The 24,268-nt window shown below is 38.5% G+C and overlaps 7 protein-coding genes across 14 annotated transcripts in view; 4 read left to right on the forward strand and 3 right to left on the reverse strand.

Moving 5' to 3' along the window:
• LOC104740312 overlaps window positions 1-4,119 on the forward strand; it is a 7,236-nt gene extending 3,117 nt beyond the window's left edge. Inside the window, exons 3-10 of one of the 3 annotated variants that reach the window (XM_019239460.1) lie at window positions 920-1,539; window positions 1,614-1,694; window positions 1,891-2,043; window positions 2,734-2,897; window positions 2,983-3,130; window positions 3,204-3,326; window positions 3,404-3,491; window positions 3,700-4,119. In XM_019239460.1, the coding sequence (XP_019095005.1) occupies window positions 920-1,539; window positions 1,614-1,694; window positions 1,891-2,043; window positions 2,734-2,897; window positions 2,983-3,130; window positions 3,204-3,326; window positions 3,404-3,491; window positions 3,700-3,899 (1,577 nt within the window). In that variant the 3' untranslated portion in view covers window positions 3,900-4,119. Of the gene's footprint in view, window positions 1-7; window positions 1,540-1,613; window positions 1,695-1,890; window positions 2,044-2,733; window positions 2,898-2,982; window positions 3,131-3,203; window positions 3,327-3,403; window positions 3,492-3,699 lie in introns of all 3 variants that reach the window. The other 2 variants (XM_019239458.1, XM_010478430.2) reach the window with 2 other exon arrangements.
• LOC104755943 (DEAD-box ATP-dependent RNA helicase 36-like) lies at window positions 4,220-6,363 on the reverse strand. Its single transcript, XM_010478429.2, has 6 exons — window positions 5,668-6,363; window positions 5,246-5,568; window positions 4,948-5,151; window positions 4,773-4,854; window positions 4,576-4,674; window positions 4,220-4,381 (listed from the first exon to the last, which is right to left on the reverse strand). Exons 1-6 carry the CDS (start codon window positions 6,280-6,282, stop codon window positions 4,229-4,231), a joined length of 1,476 nt encoding a protein of 491 aa, XP_010476731.1. The 5' UTR covers window positions 6,283-6,363; the 3' UTR covers window positions 4,220-4,228.
• On the reverse strand, window positions 6,510-9,902 carry LOC104755946. 2 transcript variants are annotated; one of them, XM_010478433.1, is made up of 13 exons: window positions 9,646-9,902; window positions 9,154-9,363; window positions 8,983-9,033; window positions 8,661-8,791; window positions 8,453-8,569; window positions 8,222-8,341; window positions 7,953-8,014; window positions 7,611-7,780; window positions 7,444-7,497; window positions 7,224-7,333; window positions 7,028-7,141; window positions 6,813-6,938; window positions 6,510-6,716 (listed from the first exon to the last, which is right to left on the reverse strand). In XM_010478433.1, exons 2-13 carry the CDS (start codon window positions 9,361-9,363, stop codon window positions 6,689-6,691), a joined length of 1,293 nt encoding a protein of 430 aa, XP_010476735.1. In that variant the 5' UTR covers window positions 9,646-9,902; the 3' UTR covers window positions 6,510-6,688. The 2 variants fall into 2 exon arrangements, with proteins under 2 accessions (XP_010476735.1, XP_010476734.1); XM_010478432.1 differs by having other exon boundaries at window positions 6,510-6,719.
• On the forward strand, window positions 10,258-13,571 carry LOC104755947 (glyceraldehyde-3-phosphate dehydrogenase GAPCP2, chloroplastic). Its single transcript, XM_010478434.2, has 14 exons — window positions 10,258-10,422; window positions 10,720-10,808; window positions 10,900-10,967; window positions 11,055-11,093; window positions 11,231-11,331; window positions 11,584-11,696; window positions 11,831-11,930; window positions 12,069-12,215; window positions 12,315-12,375; window positions 12,469-12,566; window positions 12,649-12,791; window positions 12,908-12,991; window positions 13,072-13,161; window positions 13,258-13,571. Exons 1-14 carry the CDS (start codon window positions 10,330-10,332, stop codon window positions 13,310-13,312), a joined length of 1,281 nt encoding a protein of 426 aa, XP_010476736.1. The 5' UTR covers window positions 10,258-10,329; the 3' UTR covers window positions 13,313-13,571.
• LOC104755948 (metal tolerance protein 10-like) lies at window positions 14,517-17,059 on the forward strand. Its single transcript, XM_010478435.2, has 6 exons — window positions 14,517-14,889; window positions 15,401-15,513; window positions 15,612-15,857; window positions 16,011-16,091; window positions 16,169-16,399; window positions 16,510-17,059. The coding sequence occupies exons 1-6, from the start codon at window positions 14,700-14,702 to the stop codon at window positions 16,849-16,851; spliced, it is 1,203 nt and encodes a 400-aa protein (XP_010476737.1). The 5' UTR covers window positions 14,517-14,699; the 3' UTR covers window positions 16,852-17,059.
• Window positions 17,416-18,676, forward strand: LOC104755949. Its single transcript, XM_010478436.2, has 2 exons — window positions 17,416-17,891; window positions 18,004-18,676. The coding sequence occupies exons 1-2, from the start codon at window positions 17,557-17,559 to the stop codon at window positions 18,491-18,493; spliced, it is 825 nt and encodes a 274-aa protein (XP_010476738.1). The 5' UTR covers window positions 17,416-17,556; the 3' UTR covers window positions 18,494-18,676.
• On the reverse strand, window positions 18,732-23,972 carry LOC104755950 (putative cyclin-B3-1). 5 transcript variants are annotated; one of them, XM_010478438.2, is made up of 25 exons: window positions 23,857-23,972; window positions 23,459-23,501; window positions 23,299-23,359; window positions 23,186-23,218; window positions 23,039-23,093; window positions 22,893-22,941; window positions 22,740-22,815; window positions 22,542-22,577; window positions 22,309-22,363; window positions 22,082-22,136; window positions 21,929-21,986; window positions 21,711-21,772; window positions 21,558-21,615; window positions 21,306-21,363; window positions 21,092-21,137; window positions 20,929-20,996; window positions 20,452-20,724; window positions 20,251-20,373; window positions 20,038-20,127; window positions 19,764-19,925; window positions 19,610-19,669; window positions 19,438-19,536; window positions 19,165-19,343; window positions 18,910-19,088; window positions 18,732-18,818 (listed from the first exon to the last, which is right to left on the reverse strand). In XM_010478438.2, the coding sequence occupies exons 1-24, from the start codon at window positions 23,869-23,871 to the stop codon at window positions 18,953-18,955; spliced, it is 1,950 nt and encodes a 649-aa protein (XP_010476740.1). In that variant the 5' UTR covers window positions 23,872-23,972; the 3' UTR covers window positions 18,732-18,818; window positions 18,910-18,952. The 5 variants fall into 5 exon arrangements, with proteins under 5 accessions (XP_010476740.1, XP_019094224.1, XP_010476739.1 ...); XM_019238679.1 differs by having other exon boundaries at window positions 20,452-20,718; window positions 22,893-22,944; XM_010478437.2 differs by having other exon boundaries at window positions 22,893-22,944.

The following is a 24,268-nucleotide window of genomic DNA, read 5'->3' on the forward strand; positions in this document are numbered from 1 at the left end:
ACTGAGGGAATCAATGGTGTTGGCCCTTCGCAGTTAACCGGGGTAGATTTCCAACAATCCTCTATACAGTATTCTGATTCTGCTCCACCTAGCTCTTTTAGTAAGTATCCTCAATCTATTCCACACAATGCTGCATTTCAATTTCAGCAAGCTGTTCCACCAAATGCTACTCTTCAGTATGCCCAGTCCATTCCACCAAGTCCGTCCATTCAGTACCCTCAATCTATTCTACCAAATTCAACTCTCCAGTATCCACAATCGATCTCCTCCGGCTCTTATGGAATATACCCACAATATTATGGAGAAAGAGAGCAATTTCCAATGCAGCATCATGATCACAATTCTTCAAATTACTCTATTCCCATGCCTTTCCAAGGGCAGCCATACCCTCACCCTGGCATTACACAGCAAAACGCACCAGTTCAGGTAGAGGAACCAAACATAAAACCAGAGACGAAAGCTTGTGATTATGTGGAGCCTGAAATTCGTCAAATTGTGGCAAATAATCGCCAGAATCCTCCTCAAGCGGATGATACTGAGGTTAAGAATAGGGAGGCATCAGTTACAACAACTGTACCTAGCCAGGATGCTGTACATATGTTGCCCCCAAGAAGAGACACACGGCAGAACAATCCTGTGAAGCCTTCCACCTACCGTGATGCTGTTATTACTGAGCAGGTTCCTGTATCCGGTGAAGATGATCAGCTTTCAACATCAAGTGGTACCTGTGGTCTTAATCATACCGACTCTGAGTCGAATCTAATTGATCTTGATTATCCAGAACCATTACAGCCCACCCGGAGGGTATATCGTTCGGAGAGGATACCTCGTGAACAGTTAGAAATGCTAAACCGCTTGTCAAAGTCTGATGACTCACTTGGTTCTCAGTTCTTAATGTCTCATTCACAAGCTAACACTGGACAGCAAGAACCAGCAAAAGAAGCAGCGGGTAGATCACATGAAGATTCCCATATTGTTAATGATGTGGAAAATATCTCTGGAAAAGTAGGGGCATCAAATGAAACCTTGGACAAAAGAAACGTCAGTGGTGGAGGTATTGAGACTGAAGTTCATAACTTGAGCCATGTAGACACAGAAATGAGCCATGATATCCCTGAAAAGCAAACTTCTTCAGGTGTTCTTATTGATATCAATGACCGGTTCCCTCAGGACTTCCTTTCTGAAATATTCGCAAAGGCACTCTCTGATGATATGCCATCAGATGGCAATCCATATCAGCATGATGGAGCTGGTGTTAGCTTGAATGTAGAAAATCATGATCCTAAAAATTGGTCTTATTTTCGGAACCTTGCTGAGGAACAGTTTAGTGACAGGGATGTTGCTTATATTGACCGAACTCCTGGCTTTCCATCTGACATGGAAGATGGTGGAGAGATTGCCAGATTGAACCATGTTGCTCCGCGGACTAGAGATGGAATTTCAACAGAAACCCGTGTGGATCCTCAGCTGAATGCCACAGAGAGTGAAGAATTTGATGCTATGGTTGAGAATTTAAGGACGTCAGACTGTGAACATGAGGTATAAGCTTCTGGTAGATTTGATTTCACGATTCAAAAACCATGAGTATACTAACGATGATGAGTGTTTGGTAGGATGAAAAGACAGAAACAAAAAACGCTGGACTTCCCCCAGTTGGCCCGTCTCTAGCTGATTACGACACGAGTGGCTTGCAGGTATGATACACTATAAATTCTTATACCTGATAGAAGTTTTACTTGTCTGCATGAGAGAAAGGAAAATAATTTTTATTTCTTTAAGTTTCAGATTTTTCGAAGAATCAAACATAGTATATTAACCCCTGTTTGGCATATACAATAAATTTTCTGCTTGTAGTCTCCTTCTGTGACTCTTCTATTCTTATGTTTCTAGATCATTATGAATGACGATCTCGAGGAGCTAAAGGAGCTTGGTTCTGGCACATTCGGTACAGTGTATCATGGGAAATGGAGAGGATCAGATGTTGCCATCAAAAGGATAAAGAAGAGTTGCTTCGCTGGCCGATCATCTGAGCAAGAAAGATTAGTAAGTGTTTCTGCATTTTCTTCTGAAATTTTTTCCTTTGGGCATATGTTAAAAGGATTGCTGATCATGGGATGCTTATGAATACCTTGNAGCTTCTGGTAGATTTGATTTCACGATTCAAAAACCATGAGTATACTAACGATGATGAGTGTTTGGTAGGATGAAAAGACAGAAACAAAAAACGCTGGACTTCCCCCAGTTGGCCCGTCTCTAGCTGATTACGACACGAGTGGCTTGCAGGTATGATACACTATAAATTCTTATACCTGATAGAAGTTTTACTTGTCTGCATGAGAGAAAGGAAAATAATTTTTATTTCTTTAAGTTTCAGATTTTTCGAAGAATCAAACATAGTATATTAACCCCTGTTTGGCATATACAATAAATTTTCTGCTTGTAGTCTCCTTCTGTGACTCTTCTATTCTTATGTTTCTAGATCATTATGAATGACGATCTCGAGGAGCTAAAGGAGCTTGGTTCTGGCACATTCGGTACAGTGTATCATGGGAAATGGAGAGGATCAGATGTTGCCATCAAAAGGATAAAGAAGAGTTGCTTCGCTGGCCGATCATCTGAGCAAGAAAGATTAGTAAGTGTTTCTGCATTTTCTTCTGAAATTTTTTCCTTTGGGCATATGTTAAAAGGATTGCTGATCATGGGATGCTTATGAATACCTTGTTTGTTTGCTAGACTGGTGAATTCTGGGGAGAAGCTGAAATTCTTTCAAAGCTTCATCATCCGAATGTGGTTGCATTTTATGGTGTTGTAAAAGATGGACCTGGCGCAACATTGGCTACTGTAACAGAGTACATGGTTGATGGTTCTCTGAGACATGTTCTACTCAGGAAAGATAGGTACAAATCTCTCTTATAATGATTCTGTGTTTTCCTATTTGATGAACGGTTAAAGATTATATGCTTTTCATTTCTATATTATCAGACACCTTGATCGCCGTAAGAGACTAATCATTGCCATGGATGCTGCCTTTGGAATGGAATATTTGCACGCCAAAAACATTGTTCACTTCGATTTGAAATGTGACAATTTACTTGTGAACCTCAAAGATCCTTCTCGCCCAATCTGCAAGGTAAAATTTTTATTCATAAGATGTCGATGTACATAATTTATGCATACTCTTTACACGTTTGTTCTTCCTCAAGGTTGGTGATTTTGGTTTGTCGAAAATTAAAAGAAATACATTGGTATCTGGTGGTGTACGTGGCACCCTACCATGGATGGCACCAGAGCTTCTCAATGGTAGCAGTAGCAAAGTTTCAGAGAAGGTAAAAAAAATATTTCACAGTGAATATAAATAATGGGAACAAAACTAAATCGAGTTTATTACTGGTTTTGCCCGCAGGTCGATGTCTTCTCTTTCGGTATAGTCTTGTGGGAGATTCTAACCGGAGAGGAACCATATGCTAATATGCACTACGGTGCTATTATAGGTGCGTGTTTTAAACAACCTATAAGCTTCGGTTTTTCCTGCCCAAATGCCCAATCCTGTTTTCAGTTCAGATTTTTTGGTGTATGAAACATAGAAACTGATTCGTTTATAGTCGGCCTATTTTCTATTTCATCTTGGTTTTGGTTCTGGTTTGCTTTTTGGCCTGGATTTGGTCTTCTTGCTCATAAAGTTTAACGGGCTGAACGCAGGTGGGATAGTGAACAACACACTGAGGCCGACCATACCGAGCTACTGTGATTCGGACTGGCGAATATTAATGGAGGAGTGTTGGGCGCCTAACCCAACAGCACGTCCATCTTTCACAGAGATCGCTGGTCGGTTACGTGTTATGTCAACTGCAGCTACTTCGAACCAATCCAAGCCACCAGCTCACAAGGCTTCAAAGTGAAACAGAGTCGATATTTTATAGGTTTCGCTAGACTCTTTCCAAGTGTTTTGGGGTGAGGAGGGAGATATTTGTTGACCCTTTTCTCCTTTCCCTGTTTTTTTACCAAAACCAAATACACAATAAATAAATTTGTTTTTTCTCAATAATGTGGGGAAGGAATTATGATAGATGTCAAAACGTTTCTTACAGAATGTGAATAAACAACAAGATTCAAGACTAAGGGAATTGCTAAATGTGATCAAAGTAAGAACATTGGTAAACATGGATTGTCAGAGATTTGCTGCTCAAAATGCAGTTAAGAGAACAAAACTTGAAGATGATTGTAATCATCAATTTTCTGTTGATTTTGGCCTTTTGCTCCGCTTCTTATACAAGCCTTTATCAGTAAGTGTTTTACGTTTCAGTTTCCTCCGGTCTTTAACCTTGTCTTCGAATCCATCATCTAGCATCTTCATCATTGCCACTCTTTTGGCTTTTGACACCTGCAGATTCATTTTTTGAAGTTTGGATCAGTAAAACATGTTAGGCTATAACTCGCAGCAAATACTTTTCTTATATACCCAGATGAAATATAATTTAGACATAATGGCGAAGTAGCTGGTATGACTCTATTTATGATCAGACTGAGCCAAGGACTAAAGACAAGAACTTTGATGTATTACACAGCGAATCTTACCTTAGTGACTTCTAAACTGTCAGTGATTTTTTTGTAGCTGTACTCTTCCATCTTTTTTCCAACTTCCTCTTCTATTCCATGGAGAAGTTTCACATCGGTCTGCAAAAGGATATGTAAGGATTAGGTTGTAAGCCCAACCATGGTAAACAACACTTAAGGGTCCATTTTTCATGTGGTTCTATGATTTACTACTTTACCTGAGTGATAAAGCTTATAGCCAGTCCTCCTCTACCAGCTCTAGCTGTACGTCCAACACGATGAACATAATCCCTCGGATATCTGATGTGAGCCAAATATAGAACTAGAAGATCAGTTAAACTTGAAAAAACACCGTGAATTTAACGAAAAAGGAAATCATCACCAAAAAGGTACCTCGGAATGTCATAATTGATGACAAGGTCAACAGTAGGAATGTCCAATCCACGGCTGGCAACATCAGTCGCAAGCAAAATCGGTACTTTCCCAGACTTGAATCTACTTAATGCAGATAGTCGAACAGACTGAGAATTCAGAGAATGCATAGCTGCATTTTCCACTTCAAGCTCTTCAAGCATAAGACTCAACCTTTGACATGTTCTAAAACACCAAAACAAAGTCTAATCAGTAACTGCAAAATGGAATATAACCCGCAGGATAAACGACTTTTTCTATAAAGATAGGTATATGAGACCTGCAAGTGGAGACAAAAATCATAGCTGATCGAATGCCTTTGTCTTCCATTTGAGACAGGATGTGCACAAGATACAGTTCTTTAGCATCTTTGTCTTCGTAAATGTACTGCTGCGTAAGAGTGTCAACAGTCTTCAACCCTTCATAGGCTTCATAGAAATAAGCTTTGTTTGAAGAATGTTCGAGCAATGTCTGTAAGTTACTAGTCATCGTAGCAGAGAACAACAACGTTTGTCTAGTTTTCGGAAGACACTGAAAGATCACACGCAACTCGTCTTGGAAACAAACATCAAGAACTCTATCCGCCTCGTCCAGCACTAAGAACTAATCAAACACAACAACACTAAGTAAAGCTATGAATCATCAACTAAAAAAAAAGCAAGCTACGTACTTTGATAGCTCAGAAGTTGTGTTTTTTTTTACCTTGGTTCTAGAGAAAACAGGAGGAACATCAGGATTGTTTTCAAGCAAAACCTTAATTCTCCCAGGAGTAGTAATAACGATATGAGGTCGTGAAACCAAGCTCCTCGTTTGTGTCAACATATCCATACCTCCCACAATCACAGAGCAACGCAAATTCAAACAAGAACCTAAAGCCTTGAACTGCTCAGCGAGCTGAAACGCAAGCTCTCTAGTCGGCGTCACCACAAGAGCGTAGACTCCATAAGGATCTTCAGCGAAACGGTGAAGTATCGGAAGAGCAAACGCCGCCGTTTTACCACTACCGGTCTGAGCAAGACCTAAGACGTCCCGTCCTGCCAATATCTTGGGAACGCAGTGAGTCTGAACTGGAGTTGGTTTACGCATGCCAAGCTCCTTGCACGTTTCCACAGCCCACTCAGCTAATCCTAGCCCTTCGAAGTTAGCGGCGGATGTGATGTTGGAACCAGGGTTTGGATTTGTGAATTTCTCAAACTGAGGAGCGTTCTGGTCGGAATCAAGTTTCTGAGACTGGATTGGTTCTACGGGTTTAGGGGTTTTACGGGATTTAGCCATGATGGTGATACCACCTCCATCTTCCGACGTTGGTTCCTCCATTCTCTTTGGATCAGAAGAATAAAATTGATTCCAAGTTGTCGCCGGAAATATGTTTAGCCGCCGTTCTCAGATTGTCCTCGACATCTATATACACGCGTTTAACTAGGGGAGTTCAAATCCGGTTTACCCGAACCTAATTATAAAAGCGCAACCCGAAAGAACCGACAATTTTAATTTCGCGGTTTATTGAGCTAATGTTTGAAGTTTATGCCAATTTGAAGATTACTTTTTTTTACTGTTTAATTTTTTCTACACGGTTTAATCATATTCATCGTACAAACAAAAAGGTAAGACAAGGAAATTAAAGAGAAAAAACACAGAAACCGCATAAACGAAAACGTTGAGATACAAATAGATGAAACCAAAGCTATAAAACGTTTAATCTTCATCATAGACGCTTGCTGTCTCATAGGATAATGCAACTTCCTGATTCCCTGCTGAGAGAGAAAGAACCATCATAAATATATATCAATAATAATCAGATTTGTTCCATATCACAAAATTAAAAATCCAGCATTGACTGATGATACCTCTTGGACTCTTCATAATAGCTTAGAGCTTGCTCAAACTTGAGCCAGATTGGACATGATTGTTCAAGATCAACGTTGTCAGGACCTCTCATATATGCTTGGACAATGAATTGATTACTTCTCTGACTGCGTATCACATATAGTTTGAATCAGATTGATATGTTTTGACTAAGATTTGGTGTTTGCAAATTATCAGGATTGATGCACGTGTGTACCTTCCTTCATATTCGGATAACCAAACCAAATAGGCTACACCGAAGTACATTGAGACAAATGGTTTGGTTAGATCGTCTGCTGAATCAACTCTGTATGCTCGGTATCCTAGCTCCCTTTATTCACAAAAACAGCCCCACTAGGATTAAATATTTGCTTAACACTTTATAATGTATTTATAGAGATGACCAAACTTACGAATATAACCAGGAAGCGGTTGAGTAGTCCACTCCGAGTATTCCAGCATGTTTCTTAGTACCATTCACAAACCGCATGCACACAGTATCAGCAACCGCACAAACAAGAGGCTGCTCAGTGAAATGGAACATATTTATCAGTAATAACATATGAATAGTCCAAAAAGATACCCAATAAAAGTTCCCTCAGCAAGTGATCGTTCACAGATATGCACACTTACAACTCTAATTCCTTTCGTGCTGAAGTACTTTGAAACAATTATTTCTGCAACAGCCTGATGGAACGGAAAATATAGCATTATTTTGACAGCAATATGGTGAGAACGGTGTCAGTTATTGTTCTCCGGGAAATATATGTCAAACTGCACAACTAAAAGACAGACAGTACCTTTAGTTCCCCTCGAGAAAGGTAAGGCCTCTTTTCACCATCTTGTGAAAAACGAACCTTCCCCCTTTCTTCTTTAGATTTTGTCCACTCTTTACATACTTCAGAATGATTCCACATATTTTCCATATCTTCAGGGGAAGCTCGACAGTCCCAGTATGTGAAATTGGTGTCTGTTCCACCAGAGGGTATATTCCAAATATGAGCACATAGCTAAAGCATTGGCACACTGCACCATGCTCCTAGTATTTCTAGAGATCTTAATATGTTTGACATAGGTGCATGTGTATAAACGTGGAAACATTGTTATATGATACATAATAAACAGAAAGAGGGCGAGATTACTTGAGCCTGCTGAAGCAGGATTCGTAGGATGAAAGCTTGAAGGGCCAGCATCAACATGTTTTCTGCAACAACAGTTACCAAAGAGACTGAAGTATTAGCTTCCCTTCTCTCAGCTTCTTGGTGCAACTACATTGATATAAGTATTTAAGTATGAACCAAAATAACAGTATGAAAGCACATGGCAACACAAAACATTTTCCTTGCAACCATGCATAAAATATGACTTAAGAAACTAGGTAAAAGGTGAATCAGAGAACGGAAACAACAACCTTGAAGGGAGACTTTCTTTCACTGCAAGGTATCGTTTCCAATACGGTAATGTCGACTTGTGAGTCGCCTTTTTTGTCCCACCATTATATGCTCTGACAACAAACTCTTCACTTCTCTGGCTGCACAAGGAAATTTGTTATAAAAAATTAAATAACTCCAGAAGGAATTTAAACTTTGTTGTCATTGAAATTGTAAAGCTATCAATGTCAACATGGGACAATATATCATACTTATTCTGATAGTCTGTTAACCATTTCAGGTAAGCTGCACCAAAATATACATTTATAAAGGGCTTGTGAAGAAGATCTGGATTGTCATCCACATTATATGCCGAATAGCCTTGCCCCCTACAGTAAAGTTAAGACCAAAACCGGAACATTAGATTTTATAAATTGAAGATCTATTTGAAAAGGAGAGAAACTAGAAATCGTTTTGTACCCAGCCAACCACGCTGCTGTCTTTTCGAAAACTTGTAAAATTCCTAGGCCAGTTTCTTTGGTCTTTTTGCTGTACCGCATAATAAGAGGCTTCCGGTCACTTTCAAGCTCAGCAATTGCGCATATCATTACCTGAAGAGGAAGAGGGAGATGCAAACTTTGAGATCAGAAAGGCATATATGAGTTTAATAGCCTAAAGAGTAGCTAAAAACCAAGCTCATAAGTACTAGTTTTCTAAATAACTGCCCACTTTGAAAATACTTGAGAGTCATGATTACAGACCAACAATCGAACATGAAACTCAGGTGAAAAAAGAAGCATACCGGATCCAATATGGAATCAAAATGCCTCCGGACAGTAATATCAGCAACAGCCTGCAAAGGTAAGGGGTTGATCAATAAGTAGGGGGAGAAAGAAAGCACTAAACAGTTTTAACAATATCCACATCAACCATCTGCAAAACATGCAACGATTTTAGAATGTGGTTATTATACCTTCATCTCGGTCTGTGTTAGATAAGGTTGTCCATCAGGATCCCTAGAGAGGTGAACCTTCTGCCCTTTAGTCTCACCAACCTCAATCCATTCAGCACTCACCGCAGGATCCATCCACATTTCTTCTAAATCCTCTGGCTCAACACAATCATTCCAGAACATGAAACTGTTGGCCATTCTTGCATTGCTATACGACCTTTCCATTGGCATCTATCAGAAATTACAACCAAAACAAAAAAAAAGAGATTTGTCACAGAGGCAATTGGAGATTTTACAACCAAAACTAGCTAATGCGAAAGAGAAGAACTCAAGCCACATAAACACGATCTCAATAAGTTTGCCAAATCTAAGAAGACATACGAAAACAAATCAACCAATCCCATTCAGAAAATTATAATCGGTAAACTCGGTAGTAGCATGTCAATACATTACTCAACAAAAACGGATCCTAACAAACTAACACAACGAAAAAATTTCGTTCGTATGAGAGACCTTGCCGAAGGCATAAGCGCGAAGGCCCGAGAACGTCAAACGATAGGAACAGAGGAAGAAACAAGGTTTCTCGGAGAAGAAGAAAGATTCAGGTTGAAATTAATCTATGGAGAATTCTAGAGATACAGAGAAAGCGACGGTTCGCCATTTTTGACGGGAGAGACAGAAAGGAGCACAGAGAGGAGAGTGTGTGAGACGGAACAGCACGATTGTTTCGAGCGCAATGCCACGTGGCCTATTCGGAGAAGCTGGCCCTCAGCTCAGCTCGTCAACAGTAATCCCAATTTTAGAGTGAGAGCCAGCTGGATCTGCCACCTGTCATACTGGCCATTTTAGTCTGACGTGGCAAAACTTAACGTCGTTTTTAGTAGGAGGGGCTTTCCCACATAAACGACAAAAGATACGTCAACGTTGTTCAAATATGACCAGTAGGCCCACCAAATCATGGGCCTAAGACGTTGATCCGCTACACGCGGGTTCCTCCGTGAGATCTCGCCCTTAATTCTCATTGGAAAAGTAGTTACGATGGGGCGCGCCGCATCGGAACACTGTCATCGTCTCTACGGAGTCGTAAGCATATATATTTTAACATGAGAATATTCTTGGAAACTTCAGGTTCCTTTATTGTTTTGACTATTCAGCTACACTCAAAAGAAGGCGGCGGCGAGACATCTCTGGTTAGCAATGGCCTTCTCTTCTCTACTCAGATCTGCCGCCACTTCCGCCGCCGCTCCTCGTCTCGAGCTTTATCCATCGTCTTCATACGATCATTCTCAGGTATAAAACGTGTTTCGTTTATTTCTCTCTCGGGATTTTGGTTTTGTTTGATTTGTTTCAGCTTATGTTTAGCTTTGATCTGCTTCAATTTTGTATTTCCGTGTCGCCTGGAGTTTTTATGGATTGTTGGAGGTGTTTTTGTCTTTTTTTTATATGGTTATGGTTATCTTCTATAGTCGTTGGCCCTGTGTTATCTGATGAACTCGAATCGATGATAGACACTTAGACAGCATTAAGGTTTTCATACGTTTCAAGGGTTTAGTGTGGGTTATATATCTTTTTGTATCAAATGATCAGGTCACTTCAAGTCTTGGATTCAGTCACAACCTGACCTCGTCCAGATTTTCTGGTGCTGCAGTTTCAACTGGGTCATCTTCATCTTTACAGTTCAGTGACCAACTCTGTCCTACATTTAAATTACACGATGCTTTCTTTTTTGCTTCTCTGAAGTTTTTTTATAAATGTTCAAATGTACAGAAAATGCAATGCTAGAAGGGTACAACCTATCAAGGCCACTGCTACGGCAGCACCTCCTGCTGTTCAAAGTAAGAAAAATAGTTTATTTATATTCTTACGTGATGTGTTTGGTGCTGCATTCTTGCAGTTAACGTCCATTTGATTGACTTGTATAGGGTCAAGGAGCAGCGGAAAGACAAAGGTCGGCATCAATGGTATGTTAGTTTTTTATCTGTTGTTGGATTCATTTTGAGATCATCAGATAGTGTATGCTTTCATTCCTTCTGATCTGCTTCTAGCCCCTCGCCTTTTCAGTTCTTACCGATTCTTGTATTTATTGTGTATGGGACAGGTTTTGGTCGAATTGGAAGACTGGTCCTCCGTATCGGAACCTTCAGGGATGATATTGAGGTTGTAGCTGTCAATGATCCATTCATAGACGCCAAGTACATGGTAAGGATGATTACTGTCTTATCTAGCAGTAGTTGCAACTTACAATGTGTTTTGCTCTTACTAGTTTGTAATGTATTTTAGCCAGGAATTTTGTATAACTGTTGCTTATGCTCTTTACCCTTTCAGCGTATCTTATTCTTAGTAACTTTTTTTGCTTGCTTGAACTTGATATAGTTTAAAGAAATCGTATTAAGGGGCATGAAATACTTGTATATCAAACTCACTGCAAATCTTCTCTCCCGTCTTATGCAGGCTTACATGTTCAAGTATGATTCTACTCATGGAAATTACAAAGGAACCATCAATGTAATTGATGATTCTACTTTGGAGATCAATGGAAAACAGGTCAAAGTTGTCAGCAATAGGTATTGCCTCAAACTGTTGACTCATCCATATCTGTAGAAATGGACAAATGATGAATCAGTTTTCATGTCTTTCCTATTGATAGGGTAAAAATCTTATCGTTTTAGTGCCTGACATCTTATTGGTTCTCTCTCAGAGACCCAGCTGAAATCCCGTGGGCTGATCTTGGAGCCGAGTATGTTGTTGAGTCTTCAGGAGTATTCACCACTGTTGGAAAAGCATCAGCACATTTGAAGGTTTGCACTTCCATCTGAACGCACTTGTTGATCTACTAGTTTCACTGGATCTAACATTGAATACAGGCCGTATATTAATTCAAACAATCATCTACTAAAATTGCCATCGGTTTGCTTGACCTTTCATTGCCTGTGCAGGGTGGTGCCAAGAAAGTCATCATTTCTGCCCCTTCAGCGGACGCGCCCATGTTTGTTGTTGGAGTAAACGAGAAGACATACCAACCAAACATGGATATTGTCTCCAATGCAAGCTGTACCACCAATTGTCTGGCACCTCTTGCCAAGGTTTGTACATATTTTTTTGTCCTCTATATAACTTGGTTTTGAAGAACCTCATTAAGGTCAAATAAAATTGTCTGGCCCTGAAGAACTTGTATATGGCAGGTGGTGCATGAGGAATTTGGTATTCTTGAAGGCTTGATGACAACAGTCCACGCCACGACAGGTATTTTATTCTTGTATATATCATTGTATATCATTGACCTGAAGAGACTAGCTAAATTATGTGTTTTGTTCATGTTTGCTTTTGTAAAATCAGCTACTCAGAAAACTGTGGACGGCCCATCAATGAAGGACTGGAGAGGAGGCCGAGGCGCCAGTCAAAACATCATTCCTAGCTCAACCGGTGCTGCAAAGGTACACAAAATCATATGGTTCTATATGAACGTCACATCTGGAATCATATTTAAGTCATGGCTTGCTTAACTTGTCTCAACAGGCTGTAGGTAAGGTCCTTCCAGAACTCAATGGAAAACTAACGGGAATGGCGTTCCGTGTTCCAACAGCAAATGTTTCTGTTGTGGATCTAACTTGTCGACTTGAGAAGGATGCATCGTATGAAGACGTTAAGGCAGCCATAAAGTATTCCTCCCAAAACTCTGTTCAACCAATTCCCGTATCATTCTCTTTACATTCATAAACCATGGAACTTGTAATATAACCCTCTCACAATTTTGATTTAAAAAATCTCTTAACAGGTTTGCATCAGAAGGGCCACTTAGGGGAATTCTTGGGTATACAGAAGAAGATGTCGTCTCTAACGATTTTGTAGGAGATTCAAGGTATTCCACTCTTAAATCTTGTAACGGATCTATCAAAATCTAGCTTGGTCCTCAGAAGTTGTGGTTATTGTCAAAATTAGGTCAAGTATCTTTGATGCGAATGCTGGGATTGGGTTAAGCAAATCCTTCATGAAACTTGTCTCCTGGTATGACAACGAATGGGGTTACAGGTAAACAGTTAGTCCTCTTGCATTTCTTTACCATCACATTGCCATATTTGACTATACGCCAAGACTAAAATGTTTGTGGGTGTTGTAATGTTACAGCAACCGAGTCCTCGACCTGATAGAGCACATGGCGTTAGTTGCAGCCAGCCGCTAAAGTCTGAACCATGCTGCTTTCTTAGAGAAGCCAAAGAGTTCGTTCTTATTCGATTCATTAGGTAACCTAGCTTCTTAATTTTGGTTGTTGTTGGGGTTTGAATATTGAACCATACGATTTTAATAATACCTAGAAACATTGTTCGCGAGTAACGTTATCCCTGTTGAGTGTTGAGAAAAAGATGTACCATTTTTATACATACAGCTAGCCTACTAAGTCAAAAGGTTGGTCTCCAAGTTTGGAATTTTCCGGTTAGATGTTTTTTGGTTGGCGTCAATAACGCATGTCTATGTTAAACGATAATTGTGTAGATGATATTATTCGACATTGTGATAGTGAACCATCCATGACTAGTGACTACACTACACAAAGATTAGGTAAGCGAGTTTTATTGATTAACCTTCTTGTACCTAATAATATATGATGAAATAGTGACATCACATCCACTTCAAGGCAAAGATTAGTTGATAATCTCTAATTAGTTAATATATAATATGCAAAGGAAAAAAACAATTAAAGAATTATGGATTCATGTTAATAATAACACGACGTTGCATTAGAAAGAAAGAAAAAACCGCACTCGGAGAAAATGGTGGCATAAAGAAGAAAAAACAAAAGGCATAAGGGGACAAAAGCTTTATTGCAATCGTGGGAAACCACTTTGATCGCAACAAATGTGCACAAAATAATATAACATTACTTAATCATTTTGACGTGGCCGTCTAGAAAACCTTTTTTAGAAGAGATGAAGGGAAACGTAATGTAAAAAGAATTGGGGACTCCCTTGATCATGTTGTTATTTTGGACCACGCCTTTTTGCATCACTAGTGAGCACCTACTTCGTCAAACTCTAACAACATACGAATACTTCTTTTAATTCTTTTTTACCAAATATGTGCACATTTTTAAACAAACACACAAGACAAAAGATATTTCGTGTATACATAAGCAAAAATATCATTTGTAATATACCTATTCAACACAAATTTTTCTAATTGAAGTATGTTTGTAATTATTAATGAAGATAGGAATAGGATCTATATTTTTATATTCATTCTAACAAGTAATCCAATTTTTTGTTTACTGTAAAGCAAAAGTCTTTTTATTGTAAATTATTAACAGACAAAAAAAACTATATTTTTTTGTATTTTGACATCCCTTTTTCTATTAATATAAAAAATATTAGCATGTCACAAAAAAAAATAAACAGAGAGTAGTGTGTGACTCCAGGGTAATGCTTTTATAACTCCTCTTGCCTATCTATGATATATACATACATATACATAGGCTTCATACAAGCAAAGCAACAAGTATTTGTTTTCTCTTCTCTCTTGCAAACTTCCCCCAACCCCCAGATACACACACCTTTTTTGAAAGCGATCGGAGAATGGCGACGGAGCATGTAGTCCGTACGGCAGACGAATACAATGTCGAGCTTTTACCTAGCGAACACGATGCGCCGCCGCTTCAGTCGTCTTGGCGTCTCAGCCTCGACGCTTTTCAACTCCCTTCTTCACCCTCCTCCACCGGCCGTCACGACGGTCTCACTTGCTTCTCTCGCTATTTCCGTACTCCAAGTCAGACTCCTTCTTCCTTCTTTCTGTGTGTTTTTTTTTTTATTCGTGATCTGCACCCTATCCGTTCATATACATGATCATCGCACTAAGAGTTGTGATTGGAACTTACTCGGTCGTATGAATCAGAAAAGTGATTATGCAAAATGTCTAGTTCTTGTTTATTCCCTTGAGACTTGTTCGGACAATACAGTTCAGAAATGAACTGAAATCGCTTGAAAGTATAAGGATTTTAAGTCTTGTGGCAATAAAAAATACTGTGTATTACTTTTTTGGTCTAAAGCCCTTTCTAATTGATTGATTTGATTTGGTGGAATATTAAATCTTTTGTTGATTCAATCTTTTGATGGAATCTTAAAGCTTCTCTTTTGGAATTTATATATGACAGATTCTTTGTTTTTAAAATGATGTGGATGCTGAATCAGATTAGAGACAGAGGTTTAACAAGTTTCCCTTTGTTATATCTTGAAACAGGGTTTTTTAACCCTCTTATTTGTTGTCTTTTATGATGCAGGGAAGGAACGTAGAGTCTCTGAATATTACAAGAAGCAAGAGAGGCTCCTCGAGGGTTTCAATGAGATGGAGACTATCCACGAAGCTGGTTTTGCATCTGGTGCTCCAACTGAGGTCTGGCTGCTCTTTTTCTAGTTTTTTTTTTTTTTTATGTTGAGATTTCTTCCCCTTTTAGTCCTTTTACGAATCCTCAATCTTTTTGGTTTCAATAGGAAGAAATGAAGAAGCTTGCAAAGAGTGAGAGACTGGCAGTTCACATCTCTAACGCAACAAATTTGGTGCTTTTTGTGGCTAAAGTTTATGCCTCTATGGAGAGTAGATCCATGGCTGTGATTGCTTCAACTTTGGACTCTCTCTTGGATCTCTTGTCTGGTTTTATTCTCTGGTTTACAGCTAATGCCATGAGGAAACCAAACCAGTTTCACTATCCCATCGGAAAGCGCCGTATGCAACCTGTGGTATGCTTCTGTCTTTGCTTGGTTCTGTTCTTCTGACTCCTATGAACACTTACTTGTATCCCAAGAAACTTTTATATCCCAAGCCTGGTCACAAAACTTGTGTTTATGTGAAAGACTCAAAATGATAGTGTATTTACCCTTTTGAATTAACAGGGCATCATTGTGTTTGCTTCCGTGATGGCAACTCTTGGACTGCAAGTTTTACTAGAGTCAGGAAGACAACTAGTTGCCAAGGTACATCACATGTTTTCTCTGGTCACTGCTTTCATCGGTCATTTGATCTAATTTAACCAATTCTATTATTGTTACAGAGTGGTATACATATGAATAGCACAGAAGAGAAATGGATGATCGGGATCATGGTCTCTGTCACCATCGTGAAGTTTCTACTCATGCTTTATTGCAGAGGATTTCAGAACGAAATCGTTAGGGCCTACGCTCAGGATCACCTCTTTGACGTCGTTACCAATTCAATCGGCTTAGCAACAGCTGTCTTGGCCGTCAAATTCTACTGGTGGATTGATCCCTCTGGTGCTATACTTGTATGTATTCAGTTGCTCATATAGACAAATGAAATCTAAACTCTGGAATCTAAAATCAAGAAGTGTTCTAGAGAAAATTAATGTTTCTTTCTCTCTTTATATGGTTGCAGATAGCTTTGTACACCATAGCAACATGGGCAAGAACCGTACTAGAGAACGTCCATTCGCTGATAGGACGCTCTGCGCCGCCAGATTTCTTGGCGAAACTGACATTCTTGATATGGAACCATCACGAACAAATCAAGCATATTGACACAGTAAGGGCTTACACTTTTGGGACACACTATTTTGTTGAAGTGGACATTGTTTTGCCAGAGGACATGAGACTACAAGAAGCTCACAACATCGGAGAGACTCTTCAGGAAAAGCTAGAGCAGCTCTCTGAAGTGGAACGAGCTTTTGTCCACATAGACTTTGAGTTCACTCATCGTCCTGAACACAAGTGTAATTAGATACTTAAGTAAAAATCTTGTACTTGTAGATGTAGTAGTGTTAGTTTCTTAGTTTATGTACTCTTCTTATCGTTTTGTACTTTTGTCTATATATGGGTTACGACTTACGAATGAAGTCCAACGCTGTTTACTCCAGTATGCGAGTAAAAAATGTGTGTAGTTTGATGTCCTCGGACGTTGTGCCGTCTATGAGATGCGCTTTGTGTATCGTTTTTCGAAGTTGGATTTATAGTAGTAGTGTTAGTTTTATCGTTTTGTCTATATGTATATGGCAATCGAATGAATGAAGTCCAACGCTGTTTAGTTACTCCAATATGCGAGTAAAAAATGTGTGTAGTACTTGGACGTTGTGCCGTTTTGCATATGAGATGCGCTTTTGTGTCGTTTTTTGGTAGGTTGGACTGCACGACGTTTGAAGCTAATAGACAACATTAATTTCCGTTTCTTCTGTTTTAAACACTAAACTAAACACAAAAGGAAAGATTAAAAAAAAAAGAAGATCACAATAAAATAATGAGTTTTAAATCAAAACCACTCAAAAAAGAAAATAAAGAGGATTTCATTTATCTATCTTCCAACAAAAGTTCCGTGCTACATTGCTCTTCTCCACAAGACAATTTCTCTGGCTCAGAATCTTCGCAATGAAAATGTAAAGAAGAAACAATCCAAAGAGACGAGCTTCTCAAAAAACCAAGCAAAGCAGCTATGGCTTTTCTTCTTACTAATCTATCATCTCCCTCAATCCATCTTCAAACCGGAAAATACCCAAACCTTAAACCCATTTTCAGTCAATCTCTATCGTCGTCGTCTTCATCAATTAGCTACGAGTTTGAAGAAGATAATCTCTCCACACTCTCTCTTTCTAGTATCCAGTCTCCTCCTCTTAAAGATGCTCAGGTTAAGACAAGACACGCCTCTCAAGACAAGCATAATAACCACGACAAAGATGAATTCTACATCAATCTTGGTGTCGCTGTCCGTACACTTCGTGAAGATTTGCCTTTGCTCTTCACCAGAGACCTCAATTACGACATCTACAGGTAATAACTCTTCATATTTGAATGCTACGAGATGAAAGAAAGAATCTTTATCATCTGGGTACACAAAAAGGAGCTTCCTTTGATCTCTGTTTGTGAATGTTTGTTTATACAGGGATGATATAACACTTGTGGATCCGATGAACACATTCACTGGGATTGAGAACTACAAATTGATCTTCTGGGCACTCAGATTTCATGGGAAGATATTGTTCAGGGATATCTCACTTGAGATCTTCAGGGTATGGCAACCATCAGAGAACATGATCCTCATCAGGTGGAATCTCAAGGGTGTGCCTAGAGTTCCATGGGAAGCTAAAGGAGAGTTTCAAGGCACTTCTCGCTATAAACTCGATCGTAATGGCAAAATCTATGAGCATAAAGTTGATAACTTGGCCTTCAATTTCCCTCATCAGCTCAAACCTGCAGCTTCGGTTTTGGATTTGGTGACTGCTGCTTCCCCTGCAAGTAGTCCCAATCCTACCTTCTTTCTCGGTCCTGTGGACTCTTATTCATCTTCATGGGTTAACTTTTACCAAGCAGTGAGACGGACACTGGAGACAGAGGATGTGTTTGTCACAGACAGTTTTCTCACATGCTCATAGTGGAAGTAGAGTTGCCATACACACAGTCAAGGGCACACATCTCAGGTGTATATAGTTTATACATTAAAGGTTTTTATATGTACGAGTAGATCTGGTTGACTTAATTCTTGGAAAAACCTAGAACTGTTATGTTTTTCCAGAAGCTTTATACAACGTTATCAATACATTGGAGTTTTGTCTTTATGATCATGTGAAACAGTAATATTACTCAGTGATTAAGCACACAGATAAAATAACACACCTAATCAAGACACCTATTTAAGAATCACCATTAGCCTGAGTTTTCTTAATATTCGGCTAGAGTCCATGTAGACGTTGTATCTCCCTGCAATTTCCGAGTAAGAATGAGCAAGATCAGTTCAACCGAGAAAGCAAATAGAAAACAAGTTTCAGCTACATGAACATATGTATATTACCTTTAGACTGGTGAGGCATGCCGTGACTTTTGTAGAATTCTACTTAAAGAGGGAGCTTATCCAAGGGTTTCAAGACTGCAACGTTACTGTGACCTGGATTCATGTACTTCTCATAAGTGACCCTCAGTTTTCCTGTTTTAGCAGCTTTGTGAAACCTCAAGATCATGTCAGAAGAATCCCTGTGATAAAAAATTGTGTAAGATTAGGAAAACAATGTAATTAGTCTAAGGAGTTATTAAAAAGATGTTTACTTACTTCATCTGAGAGACATTGTAGTGGGTATGCTTGTTTAGGAGCGGGGTCCAAACTGGAGTCATATGCAATGTGCATCGGGCAACATAAATGGCTGATGCACATAGCAATGACGGCTTATACTTCAAAGCTTCGTATTCAACCAAGCACAGCTCAATAAGGTAGAAGGCAAGTTGTTCAAGCTGATAAAGAAAATTAATACCATTCAATGTCCACCTAATCAGACAGATTAATTTCATAGCTTCTATAGCAATCAAATAGAAATTTTGTGTGTACCTTCTTATTTGATTGAGCAGCTTTTAGGAACCTCAACATGAAAACGTAGGGGGTGGGTGCATTCAAACGGAACTTTAACTCTTTAAGCATAATCCTCTCCTGAAAAGAAAACGACCAAAGATTGTTAAAATGAATATAGAGAAGTTGATTTTGAACAGAGTTCACTAATTACCATTCCCAAGATTTGTTGTCTGGTGTATGATTCTGCTGAGATGCTAATCAAGTCTTTGATCTGCACATGGACATGGGCGGGTTACAAAATTATAAGTTTGAAATCATAGGAGATTAAGAAGAGGTTTTAGCTTTCAGGATAAAATGTCACATACCCTGGGATGCCAATAGTCCTCGTATTTAGACGCCAATAAGAGTGCAGTAAGACCAATCAATTGCATCTCGTTCTTCCGTATAGGAACTTGGGAAAGGTAACGGTCTAATAAGTTCATTGTGAGGTAGAGTGTCTCATGCATTAGATCAAATTTGAAATGAACCTGCAAAACAAATAGGCAGTACTGAGATAAAAGGATTCTACATGGAGAAGAAAAACTTTAAGTAGGGAAAATATCTAGTTGAAATGGAAACGGAAAAATCCGATGAACTCACTTCGATAAGCCAGTTGATCAAAATTCCACGTGTAACTGGACTAACTTCTGTATGAGCTGACAAGTAGTATCCCAAAGCTGGACTTAATGCCTGAAACAACATTTCACGTTAAGCACTTCGAAAGCTAAAATTCAAAGTCAAAATTATAAGGAAAAATGAAAAAGCGAATATAAGGAAAGCGAAATTGTGTATGTGGAATAAGAAGTGAATTACCTCTGCAATCCAATAGAACTGATATATGTCATCCACGTATTCCGCAACTTCCAGCTGATTGGATTCATCATCAATGTTGGGAAGCTTTTCTGGCAGTGCAGTATCACCATTTTTCTCATCAAACTGCAAAAAAAGTTACCAAATTAGTAATAATGGAAACAAAAAAGTCACAATGAACCATCATCTAGTAGAATTATGAACCTTTGATCCTGTCACTAGTAGAGATGTGAAAGACTTTCTACGTTTTGATTTTGGCTTTGCTGTAACATCCAACACTTTTGTTGTTGGGTCTTTGTTTTCACTAGAAGAACTCTGTCCCTGAGTATCTTCTTTGACACATTCTGTTTCAACCTTTTTCGGAAGTGACAGTGTTGGGACAACTTCATCAGAAGAAGGAACTGAAGAAATTCTACCAACTGGGGGCTTCTTAAGAGAACTACGGTTTTGTAGCGACGTCTTTACTGTTTTCTGGATCTTGAGTAAGAGAGAAAGTTGTCACATATATACTAAACAAAAAAACCTCAATATGATTGTAACTATTGCCAGATAAAATGATCAAAGCAAGACAATAAAAGTGAAAGAAGACTGGTTTAGTAGTTCAATGATGATGGCCAAGGTCCAAATAATTCGAGAGAGACCCCTTGTATACAAAGATAAGAAAGAGAACGCGGTATATACCTTGATAGATTTCCTTACGAGATGGACACTGCTCAGCTGTGGGACGCCTTTGTTGCTGACTTTACTAGCTGAAACAATGCAACCTCACTAATATCAGATACTGAGCTAATCGAGTTACAACTTTAACATAGACATTTTCATCACACATAAGAATCCATGCTACCTGGACCCTGACCCAACTGTTTCGAATTCAAGCTTGAGACATTGTACTGCGCCAAGAAAATAAGAATAAATCAGAATCAAAGACAGCAAGTAGAGACATGTACAATTACTTAAAATATCCTAAATGATTAGCCTCACGAGTTGTGTACAACCAGCTAACTATAAGACAAAAATATGTCAAGTAGATTGACTGTTGACTTTAAGATCGAGCTAACCTTTTTTATGCTCTTCTCTTCTACGAGGCTTGTTCTCTTTAGAGTTGGTAAGGATTTTCTGCAAGAAGAAATCAGTCAAGGAAGTTAACCAGTGAAATATGTAGAATCATTCTCAGCAGATATTAAGGAAAAGGTCCGAATGAACAACAGGTCACTTGATGAGAGCTTCGACAAATTGATAGGTAGTGTAGGGAATAAACAAGATATCTAGTCTAGAAGGAGATATTCAATTAGGCATGAGATTAAATGTACCTTGTTCCACCAGCCGTTGATCCAAGGCTCAGGGTTTTGCTTTTGATGAATTTCTGACCTAAAATATGAATTATATCATCGGAAGTTTAGATAAATGGTACAGATCAACTAAAGCCATAAACATGAAAACAATCATAACATTTAGGAACTCACCTGTCTTAATAGGGTTATTGTTTCCAAGTTCGGTTGTTCTCTTTAAAGTTGGTAAGGATTTTCTGCAAAAAGAAATCAGTCAAGGAAGTTAACCAATGAAAGATGTAGAATCATTCTCAGCAGATATTAAAGAAAAGGTCCACATGAACAACAGGTCACTTGATGAGAGCTTTGACATATTGATAGGTAATGTAGGGAATAAACAAGATTAAATGTACCTTGTTCCACCTGCCGTTGATCTAAGGCTCAGGGTTTTGCTTTTGATAAATTTCTGACCTAAAATATGAATTATATCATTGGAAGTTTAGATAAATGGTACAGATAACCTAAAGCCATAAACATGAAAACAATCATAACATTGAGGAACTCACCTGTCTTAATAGGGTTATTGTTTCCAAGTTCGGTTGTTCTTTTACTCTCAGGCTCCTATATCAGGGGAAAAAAAATAAGATAAGGTTTTACAGAATATTAAAGGAAATAGCGATCAAGATGCTTTAAGACACAACGTTTGTGATAACTGCTGCAAGTCATATGGATCTGGTGATAGTAATTTGCAAGTATACAACATTAATATAGTTAGCCAATACGGTTTCCATACCTTGGTAGACCTTTTCACTGAAATATCATTAACTCTGGTTGAACCAACTGACATCCTACACATAGAAAGGTCAATTTGCGCAGCTCATCAACTCATTGTCAAAGATCATATAGTTCATACATGAAACTCTGCAGATTCGTTCTGTAAAAGCTCACTGAGTGAGATTACTAATCCTAAGTAGTGATGTAACGCTATTGTAGGTATGTTAGCAAAAGCTAGCTATTACTTCATACCTTTGCAAATTTCCACATTTGACACCCTTCCATTTCCTGCATTATTGCATGTTCAATGGAATAGTCTTAGAACAGAACACAAATCAGTACAATAAAAACTAACTACACAAAATCAGTTTGAATAAGAAATGAAAACCATGGTATATTTATCAATTTTTTCCATAAGAGATCACAAAAAGAAAGAGTTAAGCAATTTACATGCTACTGCTGCCAGTATTCCCACCAAGATTACTTAAGTCAGCCAAAGCTTTTCTTTTGACTTTAGTATATTCCTCTGAAAAGGAGACAAAAATTAGATTACATTTTACATCCCAAAATTGTAAAGGAAAAAACTCTCTGCGATAACCTTACCAGAATTTTCATTATTGCTTTTGCCCTTGCCTATGATTCTCGAAATGCCCTTCTTTTCAATCAAAACAAAAAATGCACATACATGTGAATTAACTGCATAAACGTCCAACACTTGGATGAACTCAGAGAGAGGGAAAGGGATAAACCTTCATATTGTTTACGTTAGAAGCTGCTACACCGCTAATTGTAATAGACTTTCTCCTAAACAATGTAAAAGCACAAGATTAATAATTTCTTGAGATTCATAAATTAAAGTCTACTTCTTCATGAATCAAGCCATATTCATCACAAACCTCAAAGGAATACGAGTCTTCTGTGTAATCCCTCTGCAGAAATAGCAAAAAAAAAAAATTCAGATGAACAAATAACAATAGTACAGAAAGATGAATGGAAGAGATACACTTACACTGTACCGGCTGGATCAGTTTTCTGATTATCGGAGAAGATTTTGAAACTCCTAGTGGCCACTGTTTCAGATGTAAACATTGTTGTAGCACTGAATTATTTTGTTTTAAGAATGAAAAAGATTCACCAAGTAACAGAGAGGATAAAACAGTCTCCCTTACCTCGATTTCCAAGTATATCATCATCTCTACTTAGTCTTGGTGCCTGCAATAGTAAGTGAAACAAGAACTCTCAGGATTTTTCACTTGTGGTATTGTAAGACAATTTCAGTCAAATAACCCAAATCCGAGAGAGAAATCACAAGAAACTAATCCTGTAACTTCCCCATACCAAACTGATTAAAGAAGCATAAGAACAGGCAAAGTCTCTTCTGTATACGAGAAATTAAAGATTCGATGAAATCTAATCGCGCTTTGAAATTTACGACAAAACAGCTCAATGGTAATCGAATTAAAACAGGAACAGGCCCTCGAATCTCAAATCTCAAAACTCATCTGCGATGAACGTAATAACCCTAACTCGGTTTTCAATTCAAAATCTTGGGGAAGTTAGGGTTTACCTTCGCGAACGCCATTCTCCTTTAAATCTCCAGATCTTCTGCTTTCTTCTTCTTCCCCCAGAAACTCTCTCAATCGCAAGAGAGTTCTACCGTTGCAATTGCAAATTTCCGAAATCAGCGACGCCGCTTCTCTGATATTTGAAATTGAGCTAATGAAATTTACGATTATAGCCCTCTACAGTTTATACTTGCTTACTATTTTGTTTGGGTTAAACTTGTTTAACCCGAGCCCACTTGAATCCAACTATTAGGCCCATCAATCTATTTGCATTTTGTTTGTCGAGGTTTTATCGATTGTGCAAGTGCAACAAAGAAAGAAAGAAACCATGCATATAGAAAGTTCAAAAGAAAAAGCTTGTGTTATGTGTATAAATAGAAAATAATGTATAGAAAACGTAACTTCTGTATTAGT

The sequence above is a fragment of the Camelina sativa genome, chromosome 17 (assembly GCF_000633955.1).
Source record: "Camelina sativa cultivar DH55 chromosome 17, Cs, whole genome shotgun sequence".
In the NCBI taxonomy this organism is placed as follows: Eukaryota; Viridiplantae; Streptophyta; class Magnoliopsida; order Brassicales; family Brassicaceae; genus Camelina; species Camelina sativa.

What these genes read in the sequence shown, in the direction of transcription:
- LOC104755950 (XM_010478437.2), bottom strand. An exon ending in ACTGATCCAGCCGGTACAGT is followed by an intron (nt 23,219 to 23,298) that starts GTAAGTGTATCT and finishes CTATTTCTGCAG; the next exon opens with AGGGATTACACAGAAGACTC. An exon ending in CAATAACCCTATTAAGACAG is followed by an intron (nt 21,987 to 22,081) that starts GTGAGTTCCTCA and finishes TTCATATTTTAG; the next exon opens with GTCAGAAATTTATCAAAAGC.
- LOC104755946 (XM_010478432.1), bottom strand. Translation starts at nt 9,363, where the DNA reads ATGCCAATGGAAAGGTCGTATAGCAATGCAAGAATGGCCAACAGTTTC. An exon ending in TCCTGCTTCAGCAGGCTCAA is followed by an intron (nt 7,781 to 7,952) that starts GTAATCTCGCCC and finishes CTGGTGGAACAG; the next exon opens with ACACCAATTTCACATACTGG. An exon ending in TATTATGAAGAGTCCAAGAG is followed by an intron (nt 6,720 to 6,812) that starts GTATCATCAGTC and finishes TTTCTCTCTCAG; the next exon opens with CAGGGAATCAGGAAGTTGCA.
- LOC104755947 (XM_010478434.2), top strand. Translation starts at nt 10,330, where the DNA reads ATGGCCTTCTCTTCTCTACTCAGATCTGCCGCCACTTCCGCCGCCGCT. An exon ending in AACAGTCCACGCCACGACAG is followed by an intron (nt 12,376 to 12,468) that starts GTATTTTATTCT and finishes TTGTAAAATCAG; the next exon opens with CTACTCAGAAAACTGTGGAC. An exon ending in GACGTTAAGGCAGCCATAAA is followed by an intron (nt 12,792 to 12,907) that starts GTATTCCTCCCA and finishes ATCTCTTAACAG; the next exon opens with GTTTGCATCAGAAGGGCCAC.
- LOC104755943 (XM_010478429.2), bottom strand. Translation starts at nt 6,282, where the DNA reads ATGGAGGAACCAACGTCGGAAGATGGAGGTGGTATCACCATCATGGCT. An exon ending in CTGTTTTCTCTAGAACCAAG is followed by an intron (nt 5,569 to 5,667) that starts GTAAAAAAAAAC and finishes GTGTTTGATTAG; the next exon opens with TTCTTAGTGCTGGACGAGGC. An exon ending in ACAGTTTAGAAGTCACTAAG is followed by an intron (nt 4,382 to 4,575) that starts GTAAGATTCGCT and finishes ATGAATCTGCAG; the next exon opens with GTGTCAAAAGCCAAAAGAGT.
- LOC104755948 (XM_010478435.2), top strand. Translation starts at nt 14,700, where the DNA reads ATGGCGACGGAGCATGTAGTCCGTACGGCAGACGAATACAATGTCGAG. An exon ending in CATCTGGTGCTCCAACTGAG is followed by an intron (nt 15,514 to 15,611) that starts GTCTGGCTGCTC and finishes TGGTTTCAATAG; the next exon opens with GAAGAAATGAAGAAGCTTGC. An exon ending in ATCCCTCTGGTGCTATACTT is followed by an intron (nt 16,400 to 16,509) that starts GTATGTATTCAG and finishes ATATGGTTGCAG; the next exon opens with ATAGCTTTGTACACCATAGC.
- LOC104755949 (XM_010478436.2), top strand. Translation starts at nt 17,557, where the DNA reads ATGGCTTTTCTTCTTACTAATCTATCATCTCCCTCAATCCATCTTCAA. An exon ending in CTCAATTACGACATCTACAG is followed by an intron (nt 17,892 to 18,003) that starts GTAATAACTCTT and finishes TTGTTTATACAG; the next exon opens with GGATGATATAACACTTGTGG.